We start from the raw sequence: 23,343 nt of genomic DNA, 5'->3' as shown, positions 1-23,343 counted from the left end.
GCGACTTTTACGCTGGACCCTGCGTTTTCCCTCCCTCCCCCCAACCGGTGCTCCTCGACCAGGCATATTGACGTTGGCCCTCGAGCGTTTTGGATGGTTTTTTTTATCTTCTCTTAGTTCTTTTCTTGGTCTGTGTGTCTCGTACCGCTGCAAGTGCCAATTTCTTTAAGTTCGTCCCTTTTTTCCTAACTTTGAATATCGTACTTCTTACGGAGCGATCATGTTAAAGGTGCTCTCCTATCCAGTTATTAAACACAACAATGCAATCGTTGTCCTTAAACAGAATGAGACTACACACGAAAAGAGTCTATTTTTCATGGAAAACACTCGTGAGGCTAGATTGGATGCTAGTGGATAGTTGTGCGTCAGCAGTATGTGAACCTGCATTGGGCGTGAGCACATGAGTGATTAGGTGAGCGAGAGCACATGCTTGTTTGCTACATAAAGCCTTCCTACACAAGGTACATCCTCTTTTTGAGCGTCGAACGTGTAACTCATACGGACCATCCCGTTGGAAAATAACAATACCATTATAGCAGGAAGAAGTGGACTATAAAGTGTGTCCTGCGATATCCGCAATAAATTTTAAAATTACTTTGTTTGTCACGATGTCTTTTTTTAAGAGTCAATCGTAAATTTGATTTTGCACATCTCGTCAAACAGCATCGCAGGAATGGTTTAATTAAAAATAAGCCACACACAACCAGTTCTTCTACCATACTTTTGTCCCAAATCTGTGTCACAGATGACCCGACTACGATACGAGCCAACAAAAAGGCAACTCGGAAAGGCTGCTCAGGATGAATGTGCCCTACCTTTAATATGACCCTTTCGGTACATACACCACCACCAGCAGCAGCAGCAGCAGCAGTACCTAATCTGAATTAGAAACATGTCGCTTTCACTCATTTCTACTCTCTTCCACCTATTCGTACTGTCCTTTTTCTCTAATTTTCCGATAGACGGGGTTTTTGCTGGGTGTATATGTAAAATAATTATGCGCATGTGCATACCGTGGACCGCGGATGCAAGCGGAAGCGGGAGATTAGGAATATAGGAGGAAAGGTGCAAGAGTTATCGTGGCCGTCGTCGTCGTTTCGAGTCGGCTTCGTTGTTTTTTTTTCGCTTCTAGGCACTTGTCTTTCTCAAAACGAAATTCGCACGGCTGTTGCCACCGACCATCCGAGTGCACATTTGGACCGACCGAACCAGATTAATTCTCCCTTTTGGCCAGCAGCATAGTAAGCTTAGCTGCGATGTGAGTGACACTCACATCTTCTACCTCGCTCGGCTCACGTTCACGTTCGGTATTGTATTGCCGTGGTTGTGAGCTGAGTTTTCCAGTGAGGGATCACAGTTTTAGGTCGTTGCTTTGAGTGACCCGAACGCTGGCAAGCTAACGTGACCGGCTGCGTCCTTTGATTTATTTCGTGATATTTATCCAGAATATCTAGCTATGGGTGGTGCAAGAGGTGTACAATACATAGTCTGTATAATGGACATGATATCCGTACGAAAAGAGTGAAATTTTATGGCTCAAAGTATCTACAGGATGATCGACAAATCAACCACATTTTGCAAAAGCATGGAACTAAGCGAAGGAATATAAACATTAATTCATGAAAATCTTCTCACACAAGTCATTACACTAGCTTGAAGCTAGTAGACCCCAGCTGACCCTACGTAGAATTTCCTTGCTAATAACAACTAATAACAGCAAACTTCATTGATAAAGTTCTGACTTCCTAAGCACGTACTCAAGTACGCAGCCAGTCAATCGACCGAGCTGCCATTTGGCATTCGGGTCGCTCAACAGCTACGAAGCAAACGGCTCGATCCCTCACTGGAAATAGCTCAGCTCACACGCTCACGACTGGCGCTCAACATAAGCGTGTGCACTCACGCTTGGTGAGCACTCCCGGCTCCCAGGAGTGACACTCACCTTAGGGTTATGCTTATGCTGCCAACCAAAGGGGGAATTAATCTGTTTCGGTCGGTCAAAATGTGCACTCGGTTGGCGGCGGCAGTCGAAATTCGGTCTCATTTCGTTTGAAAAGCAAAGCGTCGTCCACCACGGTATTCGGACGGAAACTCCCCCCGATACAAAGCAATAGCAGTTCGGTACTACAAAAAAGCAAGAAAGAAAAGCGTTTGTAAAATTGTATTCTAAAACGGGGAAATATTTATTTATTTGTGAGATTGGTTTATTCGCACGCAACAGTGTAGCGTAGTTAAGTGTGTAATTGCAAGTGTAACAGAAGCAGATAAACAAAAAAAGAAGCACCCAAACAAACACCGGAGCAACGATCTGGAACAGCAGAACTTGACAAGTGTTCGGAAGTGTAGTGGCTGTAGTGATAAAAAGCAACGTCAAGAAAGGAAACGCGATCATTGATGAAATGCTTCTACTTTTGCACTGATTTAAGGAAAAATAGAATCTCTTATCCTTAGCGGAACAATGACCTTCTTACGATCGCTGTACCAACTCGCCCTCGCCCATTCGTACCTGTGTGCGTGATTGCTTCCTGCACGATGTGAACTAGATCGCTGGCTGGTAGAAGCTTCTGGTTTATGGCGTTGTACCGTTTGTCGTCGATCATACCGGAATAAGATGAAACGGGGGCGACACAGTGTTAAGCTACTGTAGTAAATTTAAATTACCTTTTCGGCAGGTGCAATAAAAATCGTTTGGAAGAAGAGAGAGTGCGTGCGTGTGTGTGTGTGTGTAATAGCAAGAAAACGGCGGAAATTGGTTGTAAAGTAATGCAAACGGATCCTGGCAGTGATTTTTTAAACCCTTTTTTGTTTTTGGTACATCGTGACGTGATTTAGTGAGGCGAGTGAGGTTCCTGGGTGCATCCTTTCGTAGGCCAGGTAGGAAAAGTGCAACCCAAGAAATGAGACAAGTGCTAGAGCGTGCCGTTCAATTTGTGAAGCCTGTTACAACTCAAACAACGGCTGTTTTGGGTCCTTCTCAGTAGGCGACGATCTGCAAGCAGCCGTGTGAAGCCGATCATGTTGGTGCTGGCAGAGCAGCAAAACAACGGCCACGCAGCAGCGTTGGAAGCAATGTGGTTCCACCAGCCCGGAAAACACTAACATGGAACGCTGATCCAGCTCACCGCCGAATTAGTTCCCTCGCAATCTTGCAGAGTGGAGTTGGACAAACAACCAACGCAATGAGTTAGGTGCGAAAATCACCACTTCGCCTCGGTTCGGTAAATGCATCGTCAAAATTGAACTTTCGGAAACGGTAATACGGTTTTTAGTTTCCTTTCGGGACTTTTGTGTTTCCCTTTCCGTTTTTGTGTGTGCAATTGTTCATATGTGATAGCAGCAAAACATCGTCCGGATAGCAACAACAACCGAAAAAACTATCGATGCAAGATTTCGACCGATATTACACCGTTTTAAGTTCATCGATTGTGTATTCTTCTGTGCGTGTGCGTGTCTGTGCAGTGAAAAACGAGGATAAAGGTTGAAAAATTCGGTCTTACGGTGTTTACGGAAAATTGCACTCGCCAAGCCCAAAGGGTGTAGTTGTTAGGGAGCCATCAGCAACAACAGCCAGCTCGCGTAAGTGCGTGCAAATGTGATATCAGTGACTGCAGTGAGCGCGGTTGTACGAGGTTATTTGCGTTACATTGTGGTCTACCAAATTTGTCCTTCGGCTAACAAAAAAAAAAAAAACTAACACTAAGTTTGGTTCGGCTAATGTGCGGTTACGGTTCTGAAGAGAAAAGCTTGGTTTTGGATGGTGAAAAGTCGAAATTAAAGTTACTCTAAACAAAAAATTAACTTTAAGCACTTAGAATATCCAAAACAAAAACAACGGTTGGATCAAAATTAAAATTTAAGTATGTGTGCATTTGAATGAAAACGTGCTGAAAATTGGGAAGAAACGCGTGGAATTTCGCCGACTAAACGCGAGGACGAACGAAAGCCAAGGTACGTTTGCGGATTAGCGTAGAACAAGAATGTGTAGCTGAAGTTGATAATAGGATTTAAAGAATTATCAGTAGGATAATCGAAAGGTTTCGAAGATATTTCCCCGCGTGCGAGATGTTTAATTACGCGCTTAAAGTCGTGCTTCAAGTTTATTTTACACAGTACATGTCCTATATATGTGTAAGGTGTCATGTAGCTTGTAAGGTGTGTTGCGCACTCGGTAGGACGATTTTTCCGGCCGAAGGCATGCTGCGGCATAAATTATGATAATTAATGCGCTAACACCATGCTCAGATCGGGCGGGAACACTAATCGGTCGATAGCTCTAATTCTTTGCAACTCAAATCAAACATTTGAGCAGCAAGAGGCTGATTCTCGTCGTCGTAGGTTTCTAGCTCGAAAAAACAGGAGCCTTACACGTTAAGATTGGTTAAGGGACAGAAACATTTAGTATCCTCCTTCTAGCTGGTGGGATGCTTTTAGGTAACACAACAAACAACTCTCGCCCCGAGTTTCAGTTTTGGAAAGTGTGTTTTCAGTTAGGAAAGAACTTTATGGAGCAACAACATTCTTCACAACCATTAATAAATCAAATCCTGTGCAGCACCTGACTCGATACTTCGGGGTTCACTTGAACGTTGTTCGCCGATACAAAGGTCCTTCTGCGTCTAAGCAAATGTGTGGTGAAAATAAACGTCTCCACATAACCTTACGTTACCTTAGGTTGCTCATAAAAAATCAGGGATCAGTTACAAACTGTAATAATGCTAGGGGTAGGGCTAACCCTAACACTCAAGGATCCGTTTTTCGGTGGTCAAGCGACGCTGAAGAACGTTGAAAGGGCAAACTCCCCCAATGTGGTCGTTCCGGACGTATATTGCGTGCTGGTGCTGGAATCAGCGTCAATAATTATATGTGTGTTCGCTCGGAAGTGCGAGCAACCGGAAGGAAAATACCCGTAAAGACAGAAATCAGAGCAATTGTTTAATTAAGTTTCACCCGACGACCGGGCCAACCTCACGTGGGGGACGATGCGTGATTTCTTTGAGTAAGGATACGCAATTTACATATGGGAACTTTTAGCCGTATAAAGGGACACTTAGCGATGAAGGATTTTCTTTTACAAGCTTAAGAAGTTTGAGTTTAGTACAATGCGTTACACTGTACTAAATCAAAACAACGTCAAAACATAAACCATGAATCTAGCTTTTCCATCACAATATGTCTTCGAAGCTTGAAAGTGGATGAAATGTTTGAAGCAAAGTTGTGTGTCCTGGCCCTTAAAACGGTTCAAGCATTTCCCAGCGCTGACTGCAGTGCAGCACCGTAACTTGAAGCAAGCATCCAATTAATCAAATATATTGCCGCTGCTCATTTCGCCACCCATCTCGGTGGCACAATGGCATTTTCCGGCGCATGACGCACTGCCAGTCCTTGGTGGCAGTAAAATTTTTGACACAAATTAGCACCAAAAAACACTCCGGCCACCCTTGGTGCCAACTATTCTCAACCGTGTTACGTGCATTAGTAGCCACGATATACCCGTGCGCCGTGTGTGATTGTGTGTGAGACGGTGTGAACAACGATTGCCTCGGCCGTCCTCCTGTCACTCCGCCCGGGACGTGATGGGTTCTGTTCTGAGCGATGTGCAGAAATGCAGAAACTATGCTGTTGCTGGTTTGCTTTAAGCCCACTACACTGCTGTTCCTGAACGCCAGGTCCGTGTGCTCCCAAACGCTCACCACTGCTCGGGGACAATTTCGAGCGAAAGCATTTCATTTCATTTCTGTCCTTCCTGCTCGTTCCCCGGTAAGCGGACGGACCGTGCAGGTCAGGCAGCCCAAGGGTTGTGCTTGGCTTTTCTGCACCTGCGACGACAACGTTCGCAGTGTGCAATAATGCGCCTTCTCCATTTTAAAGGGCCGCCAACTACAACCAGTGAACAACCTGTGGAGGCCACCCTCCACATCCACAGAGATTCTTTCAGATCTAGTCCACCGAGAAATCCGCTCGCTCTCGTGAGGAGGTTCGCTCACCCCATCCGGACCGGTAGGTTTTCTTTCGACCCGACGTAACATATTCCTTATGATGTGTTAATACGTGTCACCCCTCGTTATGGTATGCTCGGTTCATGCAAATGTGCGGAAGCTGTACTTAACTCGAGACGGTGCACACGGCAGAACCTGGGCTGCTGCCTTACGAATAGACGCGTCCTGTTCTTACCTCAATTTCGTGGTATTGTACACACTCGTCTAGCCGTCTAACCATTCGTTCCGTGCCGGGATTGTATGCTGCAGCTTGCTGATGACTGCAACACTGTGGAATAGCATGACGGTTGGTGGACAATTTTATGCAGTAAATGACAAGTATAACGAGCAACTTAGCTTAAGGATTATTTAAGGAATGTTTTAAAAAAATGTTGAAATGGAATTTATGCTCATTTATTTAATAAACAATTTCAAGGTTTAATATTACGACCACTACTCTGCAACCGTTGTCCATGGTGAAAGCATCCCAGATGTGAGTGTTTTTCTTTGTAGCGATAGGGCTTAACAGAACAAACTCTCACGTCATTTCGTCGATTAGAATTTCGTACCTACGGTTTTTTTTGTCGTCACATGGTCTTCAAGATGTAATTGCATAAGACAGTGCTACGCAAGCTTACCATCGTACCTTGTAGTAGTAAAATTACATTAATTGCTTCACGAGTTGGTTGTATTTAGCTGTGGCGAAATGTAAACATGTGAACAATTTCTTTCACTTACGTTGCGTGAAGAAATCTCGTTTGCATTTTTTTTTCACATTTAAATGTACTATAAAAAAGGTGGACAAGGGTATAAAAATTAGCCTGAACAATTAGTTACAAAAAACAAAGGTTTCACACTGTTCAGAGAGGGGAATGTGTCTCAACCAAATTAGAATTGCTTAAACATTAAAACCAAGCTATTTTTCTGAAATAGAAATAATAAAATCATAAATATACCACTTGAAAACACGATAGGTATTCTTTTTCTTCTTGGCTACGTTCAACTAGCGGATCGTTATCTGCGAGGTCATGGCCGGGCATTTCATGCATTAAAAGACTGTTTAAAAGCATATAGTTGAATACACAGATCTTATTACGTAGAAACAGTCCAGATGGCATTTGAACCCCGCACGCCAGCTATCGTGTCCTTTCTGAAGACTGGCATCGTTATCACCTCACGATATCGGGCTACCCTCGATTCACGATAACTTGGGGTCTCAATCGATTTCTTGTTTGTTCCAATAAAGGAACCGTTTTCATCTAAACTCTTTAACTAAGTTTTACAAGGCAAAGTAAATTTATGTGTTGAAAATTGGCATCAATATCTCATTTTTAATTTTTACCGAGGCTTAAGTCTCTGCTCAGTCGTACACAGTGATGAGGTTGTAGAATCAAACTGTCAACCGACCAAATCTGTCAATTTTGTATTTAAGTTTGATTATGACGGCTTGACGCCATATTGTTCTAATCTGCCAAATCCCATACAATATAGACCACTGTCGTATACGACTAGCCCTTAACAAGGTGGTCTTATTCTATTGTCCACCTCTATAAAGCAAGTATGTCTATGTTTAAAACTTTGAAAGATGTTTATGTAACGAACGATCTAAACAATTTACGTCTTGTTGTTATTGTGTCACGAATTGTAAATTGGTTTGAAAATAGAGACAACTGATTTTTTGAGCTAACAAACTATGTAATAGGATGTAATAGGACTCAATCTAAAGCTCTTCATTTCTATTTTCAACGATTATTGTTGTTAACATGTTAACTTTCTGAAGTTGAAAGTCAAAATAATAATTAAAAATGATTGAAAACAATGTTTCTCCAAGAACATCCAGATTTACCTTCTTGTTGACTTAACAACCCTTACAGGGGGTAAATGGCCCGAAACACACTATGTAGAATTATAATTTAACAAGTTGTTTCTGCTATATGATAGTGCATAGAATTTATTGAATTTAAGTGCTCATTGACACATCCTAAATAATAGCCACACATTAGTCGAGTGGCCAGGAGACCGTGGCAGAAAAAAACTATCTAATATAGGGTAAATTTAGTTAAGGAAATCAGAAAGAACAGGCCACAACTTCTTGAGATTGTGAAGCCAACGAAGAAGAAGAAGAAACAGAAGGGGAAGCTACAGGCAACAAAAACGATTTATAGCAATAAACAATAGCGATCAAAGAACAAACTTTCTATCATATGCAGCACTGTAGCAAATTGTTTAAATACCAGTAGCAATCACCAAACGGAAGAAAATATGAATTACTGCGAATGACACGCAAAAAGGCTAACGCAATGCACAAAACAAACATCCGTTGGTGCATGTCGCTTTTGGTGTTTTGTTTGCGTCCCGGGTAAAGGAAAAAATATTTTCCTCGTCGGTGCTTTTTTGTCCCGCAATCCTTTGGTTTTGAAATTTGTTGTCAAGTAAAACGGGCCGTCACATCCATGCATGCCACACTCTGCAACAAAAGCCACAATTTGTTCAAACATCTTAAATGTTTGCTAGCTCTAACAGCCTGGCGTTCAAACTGTTCTGTTCTGTTTTTGAGTATCATTATTCGTCTCGCAATCATATTATATGACTTTTTTTCACTTTCTATCCTGTTTTTTTTCTTCTATCCTTCACAGAACGCACAATAGACTCTGCGAGCAGCAGTGAGGTGAATCATGCGCTGGTTGAATAAAACGAAAGGTCCCGAGCTTGCTTGCCTGTGCAGAGATCAGAGAAACCGTGATAAGACAGCAGGGTGAGACAGACGGCTGTACACCGTGTGCATCGTAAGGAATCAAAAATCCTCCTACCAGAAAAACAAACGGTCCGATAACAGACTGCATTGCAACTGCCGTACAATGAAGCTTCGAATGCCGTAAGACACTGCTGGGAAAAGAATCAAAAACCGTACGCAAATAACATCCTTTGAGAGCAATCTTACTCAATATTTTAACCGTTTTGCGTTTGGGCATCGGAAGTCATCACACCAATTACAGGGCAAACCATTTGCATGCGTGGTACAAACAGGCGAAACTATGAAGGAATCATTCGAAATCATGCCTGATCAAGAACACTACAGCCTTCGGTGGAACAATCACCAAAACCATATACTCCGTGCATTTGACACGTTGCTGCAGACCAAAACGCTCGTCGACGTGACGCTGGTGTGTGCCGAAACGAGCATTCGCGCGCACAAGGTAGTGTTGTCCGCCTGCTCCCCATTCTTTCAGCGTGTGTTCTCCGAGACGCCCTGCAAACATCCAGTGATCGTGCTGAAGGACTTCCGCGGATGGGTCGTGCAGGCGATCGTGGATTTTATGTACCGTGGTGAAATCAGTGTACCGCAGGAACGACTTTCGGTGCTAATACAGGCTGGCGAATCGTTGCAGGTGCGTGGTCTGGTAGACCATCCGGTAGCCGCAAACACCCCGACACCGGCCCAGTCTCCCGAAGACTTTAGCCTGCTCGACACCTCACTGATATCGCCAACTTCACCCTCGTTACCCTCGCCAAACTTTCAGTCAAGTCACCAATCGGGACAGCTTCGACATCACCCGACGACGGCCACTGGGCTTATATCGTCCAACACGCCGAAACTGTTGCTACCGCCGCAAGTGTTTGCGGACCCGTCGATCAGTCTACCGAGCGCTACCGTTGATCCGTGCACCTCTCCGATGCCTCGCCGCAAACAGGCCCGTCCGCGAAGACGCTCGGGCGACTGTGCACCGCAGGATCTGAGCAGCAAACCCTCCACACCAATCCCACAGACGCTGGACGATGAGGACACGGAGCGAGAGCTGCTCGACGATCGCCCAGATGAGGATGAAGATGATCTAGAGGAATTGGACGATGATGACGATGATGACGACGACGATCTGAAGCGCATCTTGCACCGAAGCCAATCGGTCGATGAAAAACTGGCGGCACTGGTAGCAAAAGAAGATTTACGAACACAATCTTCCAGCAGCCTGACGACAACCCCGCCGACCACGACGACCACGTCAACAACCGCAGCGCCACCGACGCCAACGACGACAACGTCGAACAGCGATGAAAGGCGATCACGCTCGTTGCACAAATTAAGCCCTCGCAAAACGTCTTCCTCGAAGGGTGGCCCAGGACTGCTGCAGCGGGACGACGATCTGCACCCCGAGACGGCGCCGTCATCGTCCGATTCCCCATCAGTGGCCGATGGACCGGAAAATCTGTGCATAAAAAAATCCTCTCCCAGCAGTTCCGAACTAATTAGAAGCATTGCAACCGGAGGGGTCGTCGGCGAGCAGCGTAATCGAATAGCGTCGATCGACGCCTTGGACAACAATGCTGCTGGCAGCGAAACGAATGACCGGACGGGCTGTCGAGACGATGCGGCACGCTTGCCTGATGGAGCAGGCAAGGACTCCTCACCACTATCCGACACCGTCGGCGGCCACATCGGAGGGAGTCGGGGGCTTCTTTCGCTGAAGGACATCCGGCACCTGAACCGTGCGGCGTTGAATCGGTCCCTCGGGTCCATCTCACCACCACCCTCGTTCGCGTCGCTTAACAACAATCTGCACCCGGCCCTAAGTCTGATGCATCACCACCACCATCATCACCATCATCACGGCGATTCGAAGCGTGTGAAGCTGGAAGATCGTGAGGATGAGCGTTCGCTGCTGCACGACGACATGCTGGAACCGCCACATTTTTTGGACCACATGGATCTGGCGCTCAGCACACATCAGCATCCGCTCGCACACCATCTAGCCCACCAGCACCATCTACGCAACGCTTCGCCCAATCTGCGACCTCCCACGGCCGATGGGGTAGGCGGCACGGACAATAACAGCAGCGGCAACAGCAACAAACAGAATAACAGCGGTAACTCCAGCAATAATAATAACGGTAGCGCCGGCGCTAACAATCACAGCAGTATCCTGAACCAGCATCACGGCAACCCAAATAACAAGCATCATCATCACCCGTCTAGTGGTGGTGGCAGACCAGGAACCCCCAAGCATTCCTCCAGCCTCGGCAACAACAACAACAATAACGTTGGCAGCAATAGCTCCGGCAGCAGCGGCAACAACAACAGTCTTCACCACGGTCATCATCCGCATCATCATCCACACAATGGTCCCAAAGGATCTGCTGGAGGGCCGAAAGACTTTCTGCACAGTCCCACCCTCAACTTTCCACCGTTCTTCAACCATTCGGAAGGACCGCCGAGACCTACCCATTCGCCGCTTCCCTTTCCGCACATGCCGTCGGTTTCGTCCCTCACGCTCACTCCGCCCCACAGTAAGTATTTTTGGGGAAATAATTTTAGCAAACTTTACCATTGAAGTTCTCCCTATACAGAATAGTAATGGGAAAAATGAATCTTAATGGGCGATTTTCGTGCACCCGATCAAATCCCTATGAAATCGAGAACAAAACCCAATAGAATCCCGATCTATTCCCTAACAAATCTCAATCGTATCTCAATGGAATCTTAATCGAATCCCCATCGGATTACAATAGAATCCCAATCGAGTCCCTATTGATTCCCATTCAGATTCGAATCGGATTCGGATCCTTATCGAAACCGAATCGTAATCGAGTCCTTCATTTGGGATCCAGGGTTGGATGTTCGAGTTCTCCGAGTCCCGAATCTTCCAACACGAATACTGAAAGCTCTCTCTTCACTTGTGCACAGATTCCCTCCAGTGCCGATTCGCTCTGAGTCGTACTAATGTTTCTATCCGCATCCATACACGCCCCATTCGCACGAAATTGTAACAGCACTTTCGAGTGGCAGAAGGCAAATCGATGCCGAGATATGGACACCTTCTTCTCACGAGAGCGGGTTGTTTTTTCATACAGGCCTGGCAACATTATCCATACAATGTATTGCTTGTCAGCAAACTTCCCCGGGTTCACCGCAATCGTTGATGTTGTGGAGGTTTAATATAAGCCCCGTTCCGAGGTCCGGCCCGCCGTGAACTGGCGACTTACGTGCAGTTAACCTTTGTAACTGGCTGTTTGCCAACCGCCGGGCCCATCTTTCTATTCTGCGATCACACGCACTGCTGTCGGCAGTCTCCGAATGTCTCAAGCATTCGAACGCCTCTACCCTCGCCTTGTTGGCCCGCCGTTCCTGTCCGCCACAGATAGGCGGGCAATAAAAATAAAAATTAAGATATTTTTCCCCCTATTGTTTTCCACCCAAAAATTTCGCGGTCTCGATTCACCCCCCAGAAAAGGCCTGCTGGCTGAACCGCGAACCATGCGGTCAACAATGACCATATAAAATTACATATTTTATCATACACGCTCGCGAGGTCGCGAACGTCCGTCCGGGTGCGTTTGCGTTTGCGTTGCAGGTGATCCGAATGATTCGTTCATTCACAGGTGCGTCGGCGCTTGGCGTGGTGGTGCGAGGGTTGTGTGAGTAGGTTCATGTGATTTTCCACCGGTCAGTTGAACGAGAAAAATGCTCCATCGTCAATGATAATATCGTCAGCCGTTCTTCATCACTCTCTCGGCGCGTAATTAACGCACTGAGACACAAGGTGTCGTTTTTCCTCTTTTTTTTTTGTTTTTGGAACCGATCCCGTTAACCTTCTTTTTCCGCTGTTCTCTACATGACGTGAGACGATTTTTGAATGACTGAAATTGGGGTGTGCTAGCCACCCACCTCCTCATCCCCTCATCCCCCAACCAATGGCACATGATTAGCACAGGAAAAATCTCAACTATCTCGGGACAGGCCTCCACGTAGGCGCCATTATTTCTTTTGTTTTAGCTCAGCTTTTCCCCCGCATTTCGGATCGTTTTGTTTTCCCAACCAACGATGTATGAGTATGCATGAGTGTAGTACAGGCACACATACATTGGTTTGGGAGTGTGTGCGTGTGTGTGAGTGGAAAGAGTTCACACGACAGTTGGACTGTCGTTATTTTTCGGTTGTTGTTTTTAGTGGATGTGGAGTGTGTTTTTGGATTTTCTGCTGGACGAAAAAGTTCGCAAAGATTGCCGGGGCAACGCTTTGGGAAATCTGGCGGAAAATGTGCGTCCGAAGACGATGTGAACGCTCGAAATGCAAAAGTGTGCTGCATGGTCACACAGCGCGTAGGTCATTGGACATTCCTTCCTTAATTCCGTCATTCATTTTTCGGAGGCGGGCTCGGGCTGGGCTCATCTACAATTTCGCCAGTTTTTTTTTTTTTTTGGGGTAGCCAGTTTAATGTATGTGAGATAGTGAATGGTATAAGGGCGCTGCATGACCTGAATGGGTACAATTTATTCGAATCTAACCTACGGCCTGTGTGTGTGCCGTCCGGGGAGTATGTTTATCTAAGGGGCGTTTGTTATGCTCTCCAGGCTCATTATGATTTCACGCGTATCGTGGGAATTCCTGCCTTTTTTGTGTGTATGTAATCACGCGTCAGCCGTCTTACAGCGCGTCAGCTTCAAAATTATAGCGTTGATATATATTTTAAAATGGGCTCATCTGTCGCGTCACAAATGTGAGGGATTCAGCGTTTCGGAACTTTGCCAAAGACACGCAGTTTTCTTAGTTTTAGTACCGTATACTCGTACTCGATTCTAACTCCTATCTCCATTCCTTCACAGTGTTCGGACTCGATTCACCACTAGGACTTTTTCCGCCAGGAATGGATCCCGGGAAAATTTACAGCCCCCTGATGGAAATGTCGGACCCACGTGGTATGCACCACGACGGACCGCCTTTCCTCAAGAAGAAAAGTAAGTGTATGTATTCCATAACGTTGTATGAAAATGAAATAATCCATGTATTAGAAAAAAAACGCATCGGTTTAGTGTGGAAATGAAAAACAAATTGTGAAAAACAGCTCCCCCTTTCAGAATGTCAACTGAAGCGAGAAAGTAAAAAGCTTTTGTCAAATGACGTTTTCCTCGCCGTACGACGGTTACGCTTAGGTGCATTTCTTAACCGTCAAACGGGCAGGCCACATGACACAAAACTGTACCACGCATAGCTAACGCGAGACGGTTTCACGACGCACGTGCTGCTGCAGCACACAGCTGGGTTAATGCAATTTTCACAGTTCTTTTCCCTCCGGTCGAACTCCACTTTCGATCAAACACCGACAGTCGACAGGTGTTTGCGCGTTCTGTCGATCATGATACGCATGATCGAGCACAACATCTGATCACAAGGCGATTGAGATGTACAACGTGTGTGTGTGTGTGTGTTGGTGTGTCTCCACATGTGAACAATTAACATCGTGTGCCTTTCGCAACGATGTATCCTTTCCTGCCTTTGAAAATGAAACTTTATTGTACTTCCTTCGTTTGGACATCCCTTCGTAGAGGAAGTTCTTTTTCCCCTCTAATCAAATAAACTTGCGAAGCAACATGTTCACTCGCTTCGATCATGGTGGTTCATTGGTGAGGGCTACAATCGGTGACATGTGTGAAGTTTCACACGTTGGTTTCGAGTGCAAAATTTGGTATGTAAGCTGAATGAAAAGTGAGAATAAAATAGCATTCCAGTGTTTCCGGTGCAAGTTAGGTTAGTTTGGGGTAGATAGCTATTAGCAAAGCATTTAGAAGAAGGTATTTTAGGCAAACAAAGTGCATGAACTGAATAAAGCAGCATAAAATCATTGACTTGTGGTACTCCAAAATGTTTCTTTCGTAGTTTTTCAACCATATAGTGAAAGAATGTTCTCCACATCATTGAACATTGTCGTCTAATAAACTTTTTTGCAGACAATCGTAACAATCATGTTATTAAATAATTAAGCTCCTATTTCCAAACACTAGATCAATAAGCTAACTAAGCAGATGCTTTGGGCCCCGAGCTTTCAAGGGAACCAATGGGGTACATTCCTATAAGCCGATTGTTTGGTCCTTAGAGACTTGATCGGTTAGATTACCCGAGCTCCATTAGAGGCTTCGAATAATGTATTCACTTGTACTCTGTCTGCAGAACCTCCAAGGGGCCCAATCTGCCACTGGGAATAGCTTAACCAAACAAAGCATGTATTATTAATCACGTGCACGTCCAAACCTTCGTAGCTGGATAGACGAACTGGAATCAGCACAGAGACGCCAGACTATTTGCTGAAGATCATGCTAGACTGTTTACTACACAATATCACTGCTGTCTTCATTCTAACACATACGCGAAGAAGATCAATGTGCGTTTTTGGCCAATTTTTAAGGAGATCAATCGATAAGGGGTTGATTCATTCGGCTGTTAACAGATGATATTGCGCCGCCCATTGACCATTAGCAAAAATTAGTAGGGGGTTTAACATATACTATCGGCATTTTGATTTTCAGTCCAGAGTTCTGTCAGAATGGACACGAGAATGCACGCGAATCACGGACTGACTCATATTGAACTTATAATTGCCTTGGACCTTACAAAAGGAGCCTCTTTTCAAGTTTAGTGGATCTGTCGGATTATTTGGCTGTGTCTACAAGCTCTGAAAAATTTGCAGGATTTTATGCAGCTGCTTTGAGACTCTAAATAGTATAACCGGCATTCGATTTGCTCGTTTGCTTGGGAGAGTTATGAGCAGCCTAAAGCTAAGGGTTTTGTCATGTATTCTTTTACACACTTAGCAAGATGTAGCGGATAATTTTTGATGTTGCAGTTGTTTCGGTACAGTACCACCGGTTAAGATGCTCCGATAGAAATTCGCCTCAAAAAATCTTTTTGGCACTTCTCTGGTCAGTCAGCAGTCGCTTCGATCAACGACGGCAATGTCACATAGACGGGCTGCATACATGAACAATGAAAGTTTTGTAAGACGGACACTCTGACCCTTGCAAACCAAGTTTCACAACGATTAATCCATCCAGCTGTAACTGTTAGCTTAGGTTAGATTTTCTTTGTTAGTTTATGCTGTATTTTAAGGTCACTTAACGTTGTATAGGGATCTGGAATCTAAACTCAACTTTACCCAAGAAGTGGGTAGATCTTCTGAATCTACTGAAGTGGTTATAATCAGGCGTCAGAATGGTTCTCACTAGTTGCAGCTGCTTCGCTCAGGGATGAAGCTCATTGCTCATTTCACTAGTAAATCTTCAATTGGAGTGCCTTGATTGTATGTAGTGTCGTATCTGCTATAAATTAATCGGCATCAAAGTAATGGTTTTCCTGCATGTATAAGGCATGAGATGCTCTATATGAGAGTCTCTCAAATGAAAAATCGAAAACATCAGTCTATTATTTTATTCCTTTCGTAAACTCTTACCAATCCTTCCATATATGGGTTTTGTTTATGTGATTAACATGAGGGTAAAACTTCTCGGTACCAGGAAAAGTAATACCAACCCTCATACCACTGCCGCTCGCAGTTTTCTTACCACAATCTCCACCACCAAGGACAGCATCTTCCACCAGCTGCCACAGATGATAAGCCCGTTGCATATATCATCATTCACTTTTCATTCGTTCGCGTTTTTATGCTTAAACCCGCTACACTCATTCCTTCCCAACAGCAACAGCGACAAAAAAGTCCCACAAATGAGTCAATGCATGCCACGGCCGGTGTCGGTGTGATTTCGACGACCCGAATGTGGATTTTTCACATTCATTCTTTCGCAAACTGCTCGCAATAACACATCGGAACCATCGTGTGTACCGATGGTTCGGTCGTACCGCGATGATAGATGTGGTAGACGTAGACGTACGTAGGAAGTACTCCCATTGCTTCCTTGACGTTACTCCGACTGTCATTTGCTGTGCGAAAAGGGAAAATTTGCGAAAAGATTTGCGAAAGGTTTTGTGTTTGTGCAGGGGGTTTCCTTCTTTTTTTTCTATTTTCTTGGCCCGTGCCGCTCGCTGGTGGCAAAACAATTATTTCAAGGCATTCAAACATTCAGCGCTAGACGAGAACCGAGGATAATCTTCAGCATCGTTGCCTCGTGTCCTTTGACGTTGCGACGCACGTCGGTGAGAGTTTTGCACTTTCGGGTGCGCCTTTTATGTGAATGCACCACCTCGGTGGGTGCACCCCAAACCAGAACCTGCGTCTGGTTTTGTTAAGCGTCTTTTGATGCGACTCCTGTTTGTAGCTTTCTTTCGCTTTTTGGTGCGTCAAGCACTCGGGACCGGGACGAAGTAGTGTGTGTATGTGTATGATTCAGTGTATTTTATTTGCTGTGCCCAATTTTATAAGTTTCCATTTTCCGCATTCAAACAACTGGAATCGATTTTCCGAACAAAACTCCTCCACCCCAACCCATCCCTTAACCCGTTCATCGCGTTATCGTGCTGTGCGCCGTGCCGTCACCCACAGTTCCACCACCGTTCGGTAGCAACAAAAAAAAGGTTTGAAAGATGGCTCAACTATAAGACCCGTAGACCTCGTCGAGTTGTTCAGCAACCTGTTTTTTGTTGTCGGTTTGTTTTGTTTTACCCATCCATGAAGCCAATGTTGATTTGTTATTTTTAAAATTTCGATTAAACAATGTCGCCGTTGCCGTTGCCTGACATCGTTTCGTGAGCCCCTAGTTTTTGGCAGATGCTTCACCGTTCGTTCCCGGCCAGATTCAATACCTACCCGGGGGAGCGGAGTAGGTTTTTTTCTTCTTTCGACTCTTTTTGCAAAAGTCCAACTCCGTGTATGGGTCCGTACGGAACAACGACATGGACATGCAAATCGCAACGCAACACATGGAACTCACCAAAACCGCATTACAACACCGCTGCATGGGCTGGCAGCAAATAGTTTTTCCCAACCGTTTTACCGCAGATTTTACTTTCCTCTTCGTCATTTAGTGACGCTATTTAGTTCGCACGTTGATTGCATTTGTATTATATGGTTAACAGGCCTCGCCCTACCCCCTCTCGGGTATGATAAATTCATTCGCTTCCGATCCGATCCGTTGAAGCACTTTGCCAGCTCGTTTGAATTTCCTTCCTGCGTCCGTGACACATGGAAAGTGAATGGTGGCCAATGAATTGATACATGCGTTTGCTTTCTTTGTGGGAGATGTATATGTTTGAAACATTAAAACTCCACCAAATGTGTGCTTCATTTGATTCGCCTTGCCTGGATAGCTAGTTGCATTAGTTTCGATTTCTACTTCCGAAGAGAAAACGAACCACGTAAAACGCCCTGCTTCGGTGATTGATAGATAAAGTCAGTTCGACGTAAAGTAAACCTGAACCACCATAATAAGGGCTAGCTAGCTAAATGCTATAATTATAGCATCAATAACAGTGACTTACATGCTACTGTCCAACCTTGAATTATTGGTTGCAGTCCAGCAAAGTACACACACACATAATTTGCGTTAAATATTCAATATAATTACCTGTTTTGGTTCCGCGAACGATGCAAATGCTGCAAACGCCCGGTACGGAATCCTAAAAATGTCATTCAGACCATCAGACACGGGTTCGTGCACGAGCGGCCAAAACTTTGGCCTGACGTTTTGGGACGCGAATCGCGCGCCACAGTGGGGTTTTTGTTTTCTTTCTCGAAATCGATCGCGGCTTTTAAAATCTGAGCAGCAAATTTTCGGGTAAAAGCCCTAAATGTCGGCGCATTGCGCTTTTCATGCACCTGCCAACTTAAACGACCGACCTACCTTACGCTCCCGCACGACGATGACGAATTTTTGATGTTGGACCCTAAGGGGGGAGGGATTTTGGGTGGGACTTCAATTGCCCACAATACAATAAAATCGGGCACCGGCACTAGAGTGGCGCTTGGTAACGAAAACATTAAACCGTCTAATGTTTCATGTTGGGTTCGCGCACGGTTTTCTTTTTTTCTGTTCCAGCTTTATTTTGACGATTTGTTTTCTTGTTGTTCCATAAAATTCATTATTTAAATTCGTTGCTCCGGCCAACACGCCGGGTCCGGCATGGTGGCCAGGGCATCGTGCAACAGCCAACGAAATCGAGCTGATCAATTTCCGTGTCAAATGGTATGATTTTGTTTTATATATTAACATCTCGGTTTTATTTTTTGGGCTTTTTGTTTTTGGCGTTTGGTTTGTTTTTATGCTTTTGCAGTTATGGAAATCAAATCGGACCGGTGCCGACTCATTGGTTCGAAATAGAAACGATTTCAGATAGCATGTTGATGTTCAAGCGGTAGCGTTTAACGTGGGTTGATGCCATTTTAAATGCTGCGTTTAGTAAAATGAACATCAAATTATCTTTTGATGTTGATTATGAATACTTTTGTGATAAAATATGTGCTCATAAATCTACCTCTTGAAGCATCTTAAAAGGCCCTTCAAGGCTTGTCTTAGCTTTTTTGTATGTGGGTCTATAACAACATAATCCGAGAACTTGCTTAAGGTTAATTAAATTATCCAACTATCCAATTCTCCAACTTTTAACGATCCAAATCAACAGTTCGCACGATTTCCCCGTTCGAGTCAGATTGAGCACAACACAACAGCCAGAACACTTAAGAATAGGTAAAACCACACTTAGAAAACGGCCCAAACCACAAACCAATCACCAGCACTTACCACACTTACAACTTGCAAGCGCTACTACACACCCCACACGCTCTGACTGGGGTCTGGCTGAAAAGAAAACTGAATTCACGCTTTCGAGCTTCAGCCCCGGCTCTGACTCCGAAGGCTAGAATCTTGCGTTTATGTGTGGCGGTTAGATTAGCTTCTCCGCTGCGCAATCGAACGGCTCTGAGCTCTTAGCTCTGTCCCTCTGTGTCCGTTTTGCTTGCTGCTTGCCTGAAGGTACATGCGTTTCGTTCCATTTGACTTTGGTTGGTTTCGGTCAGGGGATACGATTTCCATCGGTCGTTAATCGCTTGTTTCAGCTGCAGCACCAGCAATCGAACATTAACCACTCTGCACAGGGAAAGGGTTGTGTGCGATACTGGTGATTTACAAGGTGGTGTTGTGTTGTTTGAGGTCTATCGAATGGTTGGTTTTCTTTTTACCAAATTTTACACAAGCACAAGTGTGTTGACAGATCAGTCAAAGTGCATGTATGCAAGAGGATCGACAACCGCAATTTTATACCCTATTTCTATGGTTCTACTATTTGCTGCTTTTTATGGCTACTTTTGCATGACATTTGGTAGGTTAAATAAGCTAAAACATCATTTTATACTAAACTTGAGAGACCAGGTATTACATAAAAAACATAAAATTAAATGAAACGACTGCAAATTAAGCAACAAAGGTGATCAGATACAGACAACTCTTAAGTGAAATTGATGAATTATCGGCCCAAAATTAAATAGGATCAAACATTGTGGCTATAATAAATCACAATCCAAATTATTTGGAGCTATGGAATCCAAACATGCTGGTTCAGTAGGCATTAATTGCTGTTAACATGCTTCAAATTTTACCGGAGATGGGCTTGATGAGCTCTTTCGTTGTAAAAATCATTTAGGACGGCCAAAATGAGTTTGTTAGCTAATGGCCAGATCCTGTTTAAGAAGTAGAGTGCATGCCTGAATAAATTGTTTATTAATTTTAGCTATGAATTACATAAATTACTGTTTGGAGCCATAAATTCTTCAATAATGGCCCAAATTTAAGCCTTAGCTCTCATTAGTAGTTTCTCCGCCGGAATAAGCCTCTTTCCTTTAGGATAAACTCAGCTGCTCCAAAAGTTTTTAATTAAAAGTCCTATTAATCATTTTATTGGTAATCGGTCAGTGCTTGGATGAAGACTTAGATAAAAATATTAAAAGAATATGTAAAACACTAAATTGCGTATCTTAAGCCATAAGAATCCGTTTTTGAGAGCTGGGCGGATTTATTCTTCTTAGATTACCAACCCTCTTAAGTCATGCCAGCCAAACTACTTCCAACTACTTTAAAGAAACACGAAATAATGCTTTATTTCTTAAAAAGTTACTTTACCTTAACCACTTCACACATTCCTCATCCAACACATTGAATGTAAGAGTTCCCTTTTCACCCGTACCTGGAGCACAAGCTGGAGGAAAACCAGCATCAGTAGCGATGGTGCAGCGCCATCAAACGTATCGGGCAATAAATCACATCACAAAAGAATAAAAACATAATTTATTAAACGTTGCCTGCGTGTGTGTGTGTGGGGGGGGGGGGGGGGGGTAGGACAAACGTGAACTATTGTTGTCGCGTTACATGAGCGTGGCGTAAAATTGTTTTCAAAAACAAACCACTTCTGGATTGTTTTCCATTCCTTCACGCACTGTAGTTTTATGAAGGTTTGCATGTTGATGGTGTGTTGAACTGTTTTACAGCAGAAACTAAGCCACATTCAACACATCGTGCATGAACATGTCCATAAATATGGATTCTTCATTAAGTTACAAAACGTATCTAATCAACTTTGCATCAGCTGGCACTCACTCAACGACCTGCTCACCATCAACACAAGTGCGTCAGTGGTACATGCATCATCTAAGCTTAAAAAAAATCTCATTTTGTCAAATTAACGTCAACAGTGCTCCCTGCATATTCCACTTTTACATCTCAAAAAAGTTATCACCACAAAAACATGGCATAAAAAATCTGAAAACCTCCCGCGCGTTAACTTTTTGACCGACCCGGGACTCTCATGCGACGAGCGATAAAATTATTCATATCGAGTTATCGCCATTCGATCATGACATATATCCTTCCTGGCACTGGCAAACTGCACACTGCTGCTGAAATGGATGGATTAGATTGAAGCTGGAAGTCACCCAGCGCGGTGGAACGATTTCGACGACATTTTTCAACAAGCTCCCGGTGACACGTTAAACACGTCCCTCATAAACATGTCATTAATACTGGTGTCTCCCAGTCTCCCCGAAATTCATCACAACCGCTAAGTAGCTACCTCCTTCAATCGTTATCGGCTTCGGGAGGCAGCCCCCGTCCGTACACCGTGCAGCTGATTAGGTTAGGAGAGTTATGATCATCAAATGTAAGGCTGCCGTAGCTTTATCGTATCGGGCGCGTTGATAGCATGCACCAGAAAACTTTCACAATATATTTATCCATATTTTGACTGGCAGAATACGAAGTGAAGCGAATCACCCAAAAAACAACAAACCACACCTCAACGGGTGATACGGGTGATGCATGATGTGTTGTGGGGACGGTGAACTTTACCATACGTGATGGTGAATTAACCTTGCCGCACGGAGATGTTGTCGGGAGCCTGCTTCAAAGAAGTACGGGAGTGTATACAAACTGGATAAATGGTCGATTGTGTGATCGCGTAAACTGTGTGTCTCTTCTTACGGGCGTTCGTTTGGTTATCCAGCGGCCCAAGACACCATACCGCCCGTGATGGCAGTGCCGAAGACGGGCTCGATGATGATGATGATGATGATAGAATGTGTATCAAATACCTATCGCGCGGTGAAAAGAGGACGGAAAGTTCACGACAGTAGAAAGAGATAAATGATTCAAATGAAATGACATGACAATGTGGGAAATTATTAATCATCATACTTCCAAACGGAAACCTACCCGACCGCCGGGGACCCATCAGGCGGCCGTAATCTGTTCTGCCGGCGATAATCCTCGCCGCATCAATTTGACGAAAGCGCACTGTGCACGCGAAAGAGAGAGAGAAAGAACGTCCGATTGCGGGCAGGACCACACTCAGACCTCAAAGTCCAGCCTGGGAACAGATGGGCGGCAGGCAAAAGGGCGGACAAACGGGGACGGGTTAACTTTCGACAAGATTCCTACCGCATAGATCATCCATATCCCGTGATTAGAGAAGTACATCGCTGCCGCCTCACTAGTGGTGCTGCGTGTGCTGTGCGTCACCGTTATTGGTCTCGCACATTCTTGAAACAATTTGATCCAAACCGCGGTTTTCGAGTATTGCGTTTGGTGTTTGCCGGCCCAGTGGGTTTTTGGGGTGCGGTACTAGAAGATCAAAGCTTCCGAGCTTCGATTGTTTTTGGCGCGAAATAAAGCGATCGCAAGCAGGGGAGAATGGCTTGACTGTCGTGTTAGTGTTTTGGAAAGCTGGCCCTGTGTGTTGGCCAGCGTAAACTGGTTTACTCGCATCCCGGAATCGTGATCGTCGTTTGATTCATGGTGGGGTATGATCGCTACGCCAGCTATGCTGGGGTGTGATTTTGGGGTAAGATAGGTCAAAGAGCTTTTGGTCCTGGGGAGGGCCAAGAGGTATCAAAAATTCTTCGACGTTATTTTTAGAACCATGATGCAGTGTATTTCTGTTCGCTTAAGAACAGTTATTTGCTCTTATATGTTTAAAGAAATTTTCTTACCTTAAATCGGGAGCATCACCCAATAGTCACCAGACATTACTGTCTTTACACTCGCCCGACCTCTTAATTACAACTTCAAGAGCATCAGAGCTCATGCAAATGCAAAAGAGTTAACCGTAAACGAGTAGCGTCACATGAACTTTCGTCGTTTCAACTCTTACTTGGGCCACAAAACA

General features: G+C 44.6%; 1 protein-coding gene across 4 annotated transcripts in view; it reads left to right on the top strand.

Moving 5' to 3' along the window:
* The first annotated feature begins 984 nt into the window (after positions 1 to 984).
* The window catches only part of LOC118517641 (protein jim lovell), a 37,032-nt gene continuing 14,673 nt past the window's right edge, over positions 985 to 23,343 (top strand). Inside the window, exons 1-4 of one of the 4 annotated variants that reach the window (XM_036063959.1) lie at positions 985 to 2,121; positions 2,833 to 3,948; positions 8,612 to 11,258; positions 13,575 to 13,712. In XM_036063959.1, the coding sequence (XP_035919852.1) occupies positions 9,011 to 11,258; positions 13,575 to 13,712 (2,386 nt within the window). In that variant the 5' untranslated portion in view covers positions 985 to 2,121; positions 2,833 to 3,948; positions 8,612 to 9,010. Of the gene's footprint in view, positions 3,949 to 8,611; positions 11,259 to 13,574; positions 13,713 to 23,343 lie in introns of all 4 variants that reach the window. The other 3 variants (XM_036063958.1, XM_036063960.1, XM_036063957.1) reach the window with 3 other exon arrangements.

Source organism: Anopheles stephensi, chromosome 2, assembly GCF_013141755.1.
Source record: "Anopheles stephensi strain Indian chromosome 2, UCI_ANSTEP_V1.0, whole genome shotgun sequence".
Classification (NCBI taxonomy): Eukaryota; Metazoa; Arthropoda; class Insecta; order Diptera; family Culicidae; genus Anopheles; species Anopheles stephensi.
This window is presented reverse-complemented; position numbering and strand designations above follow the sequence as displayed.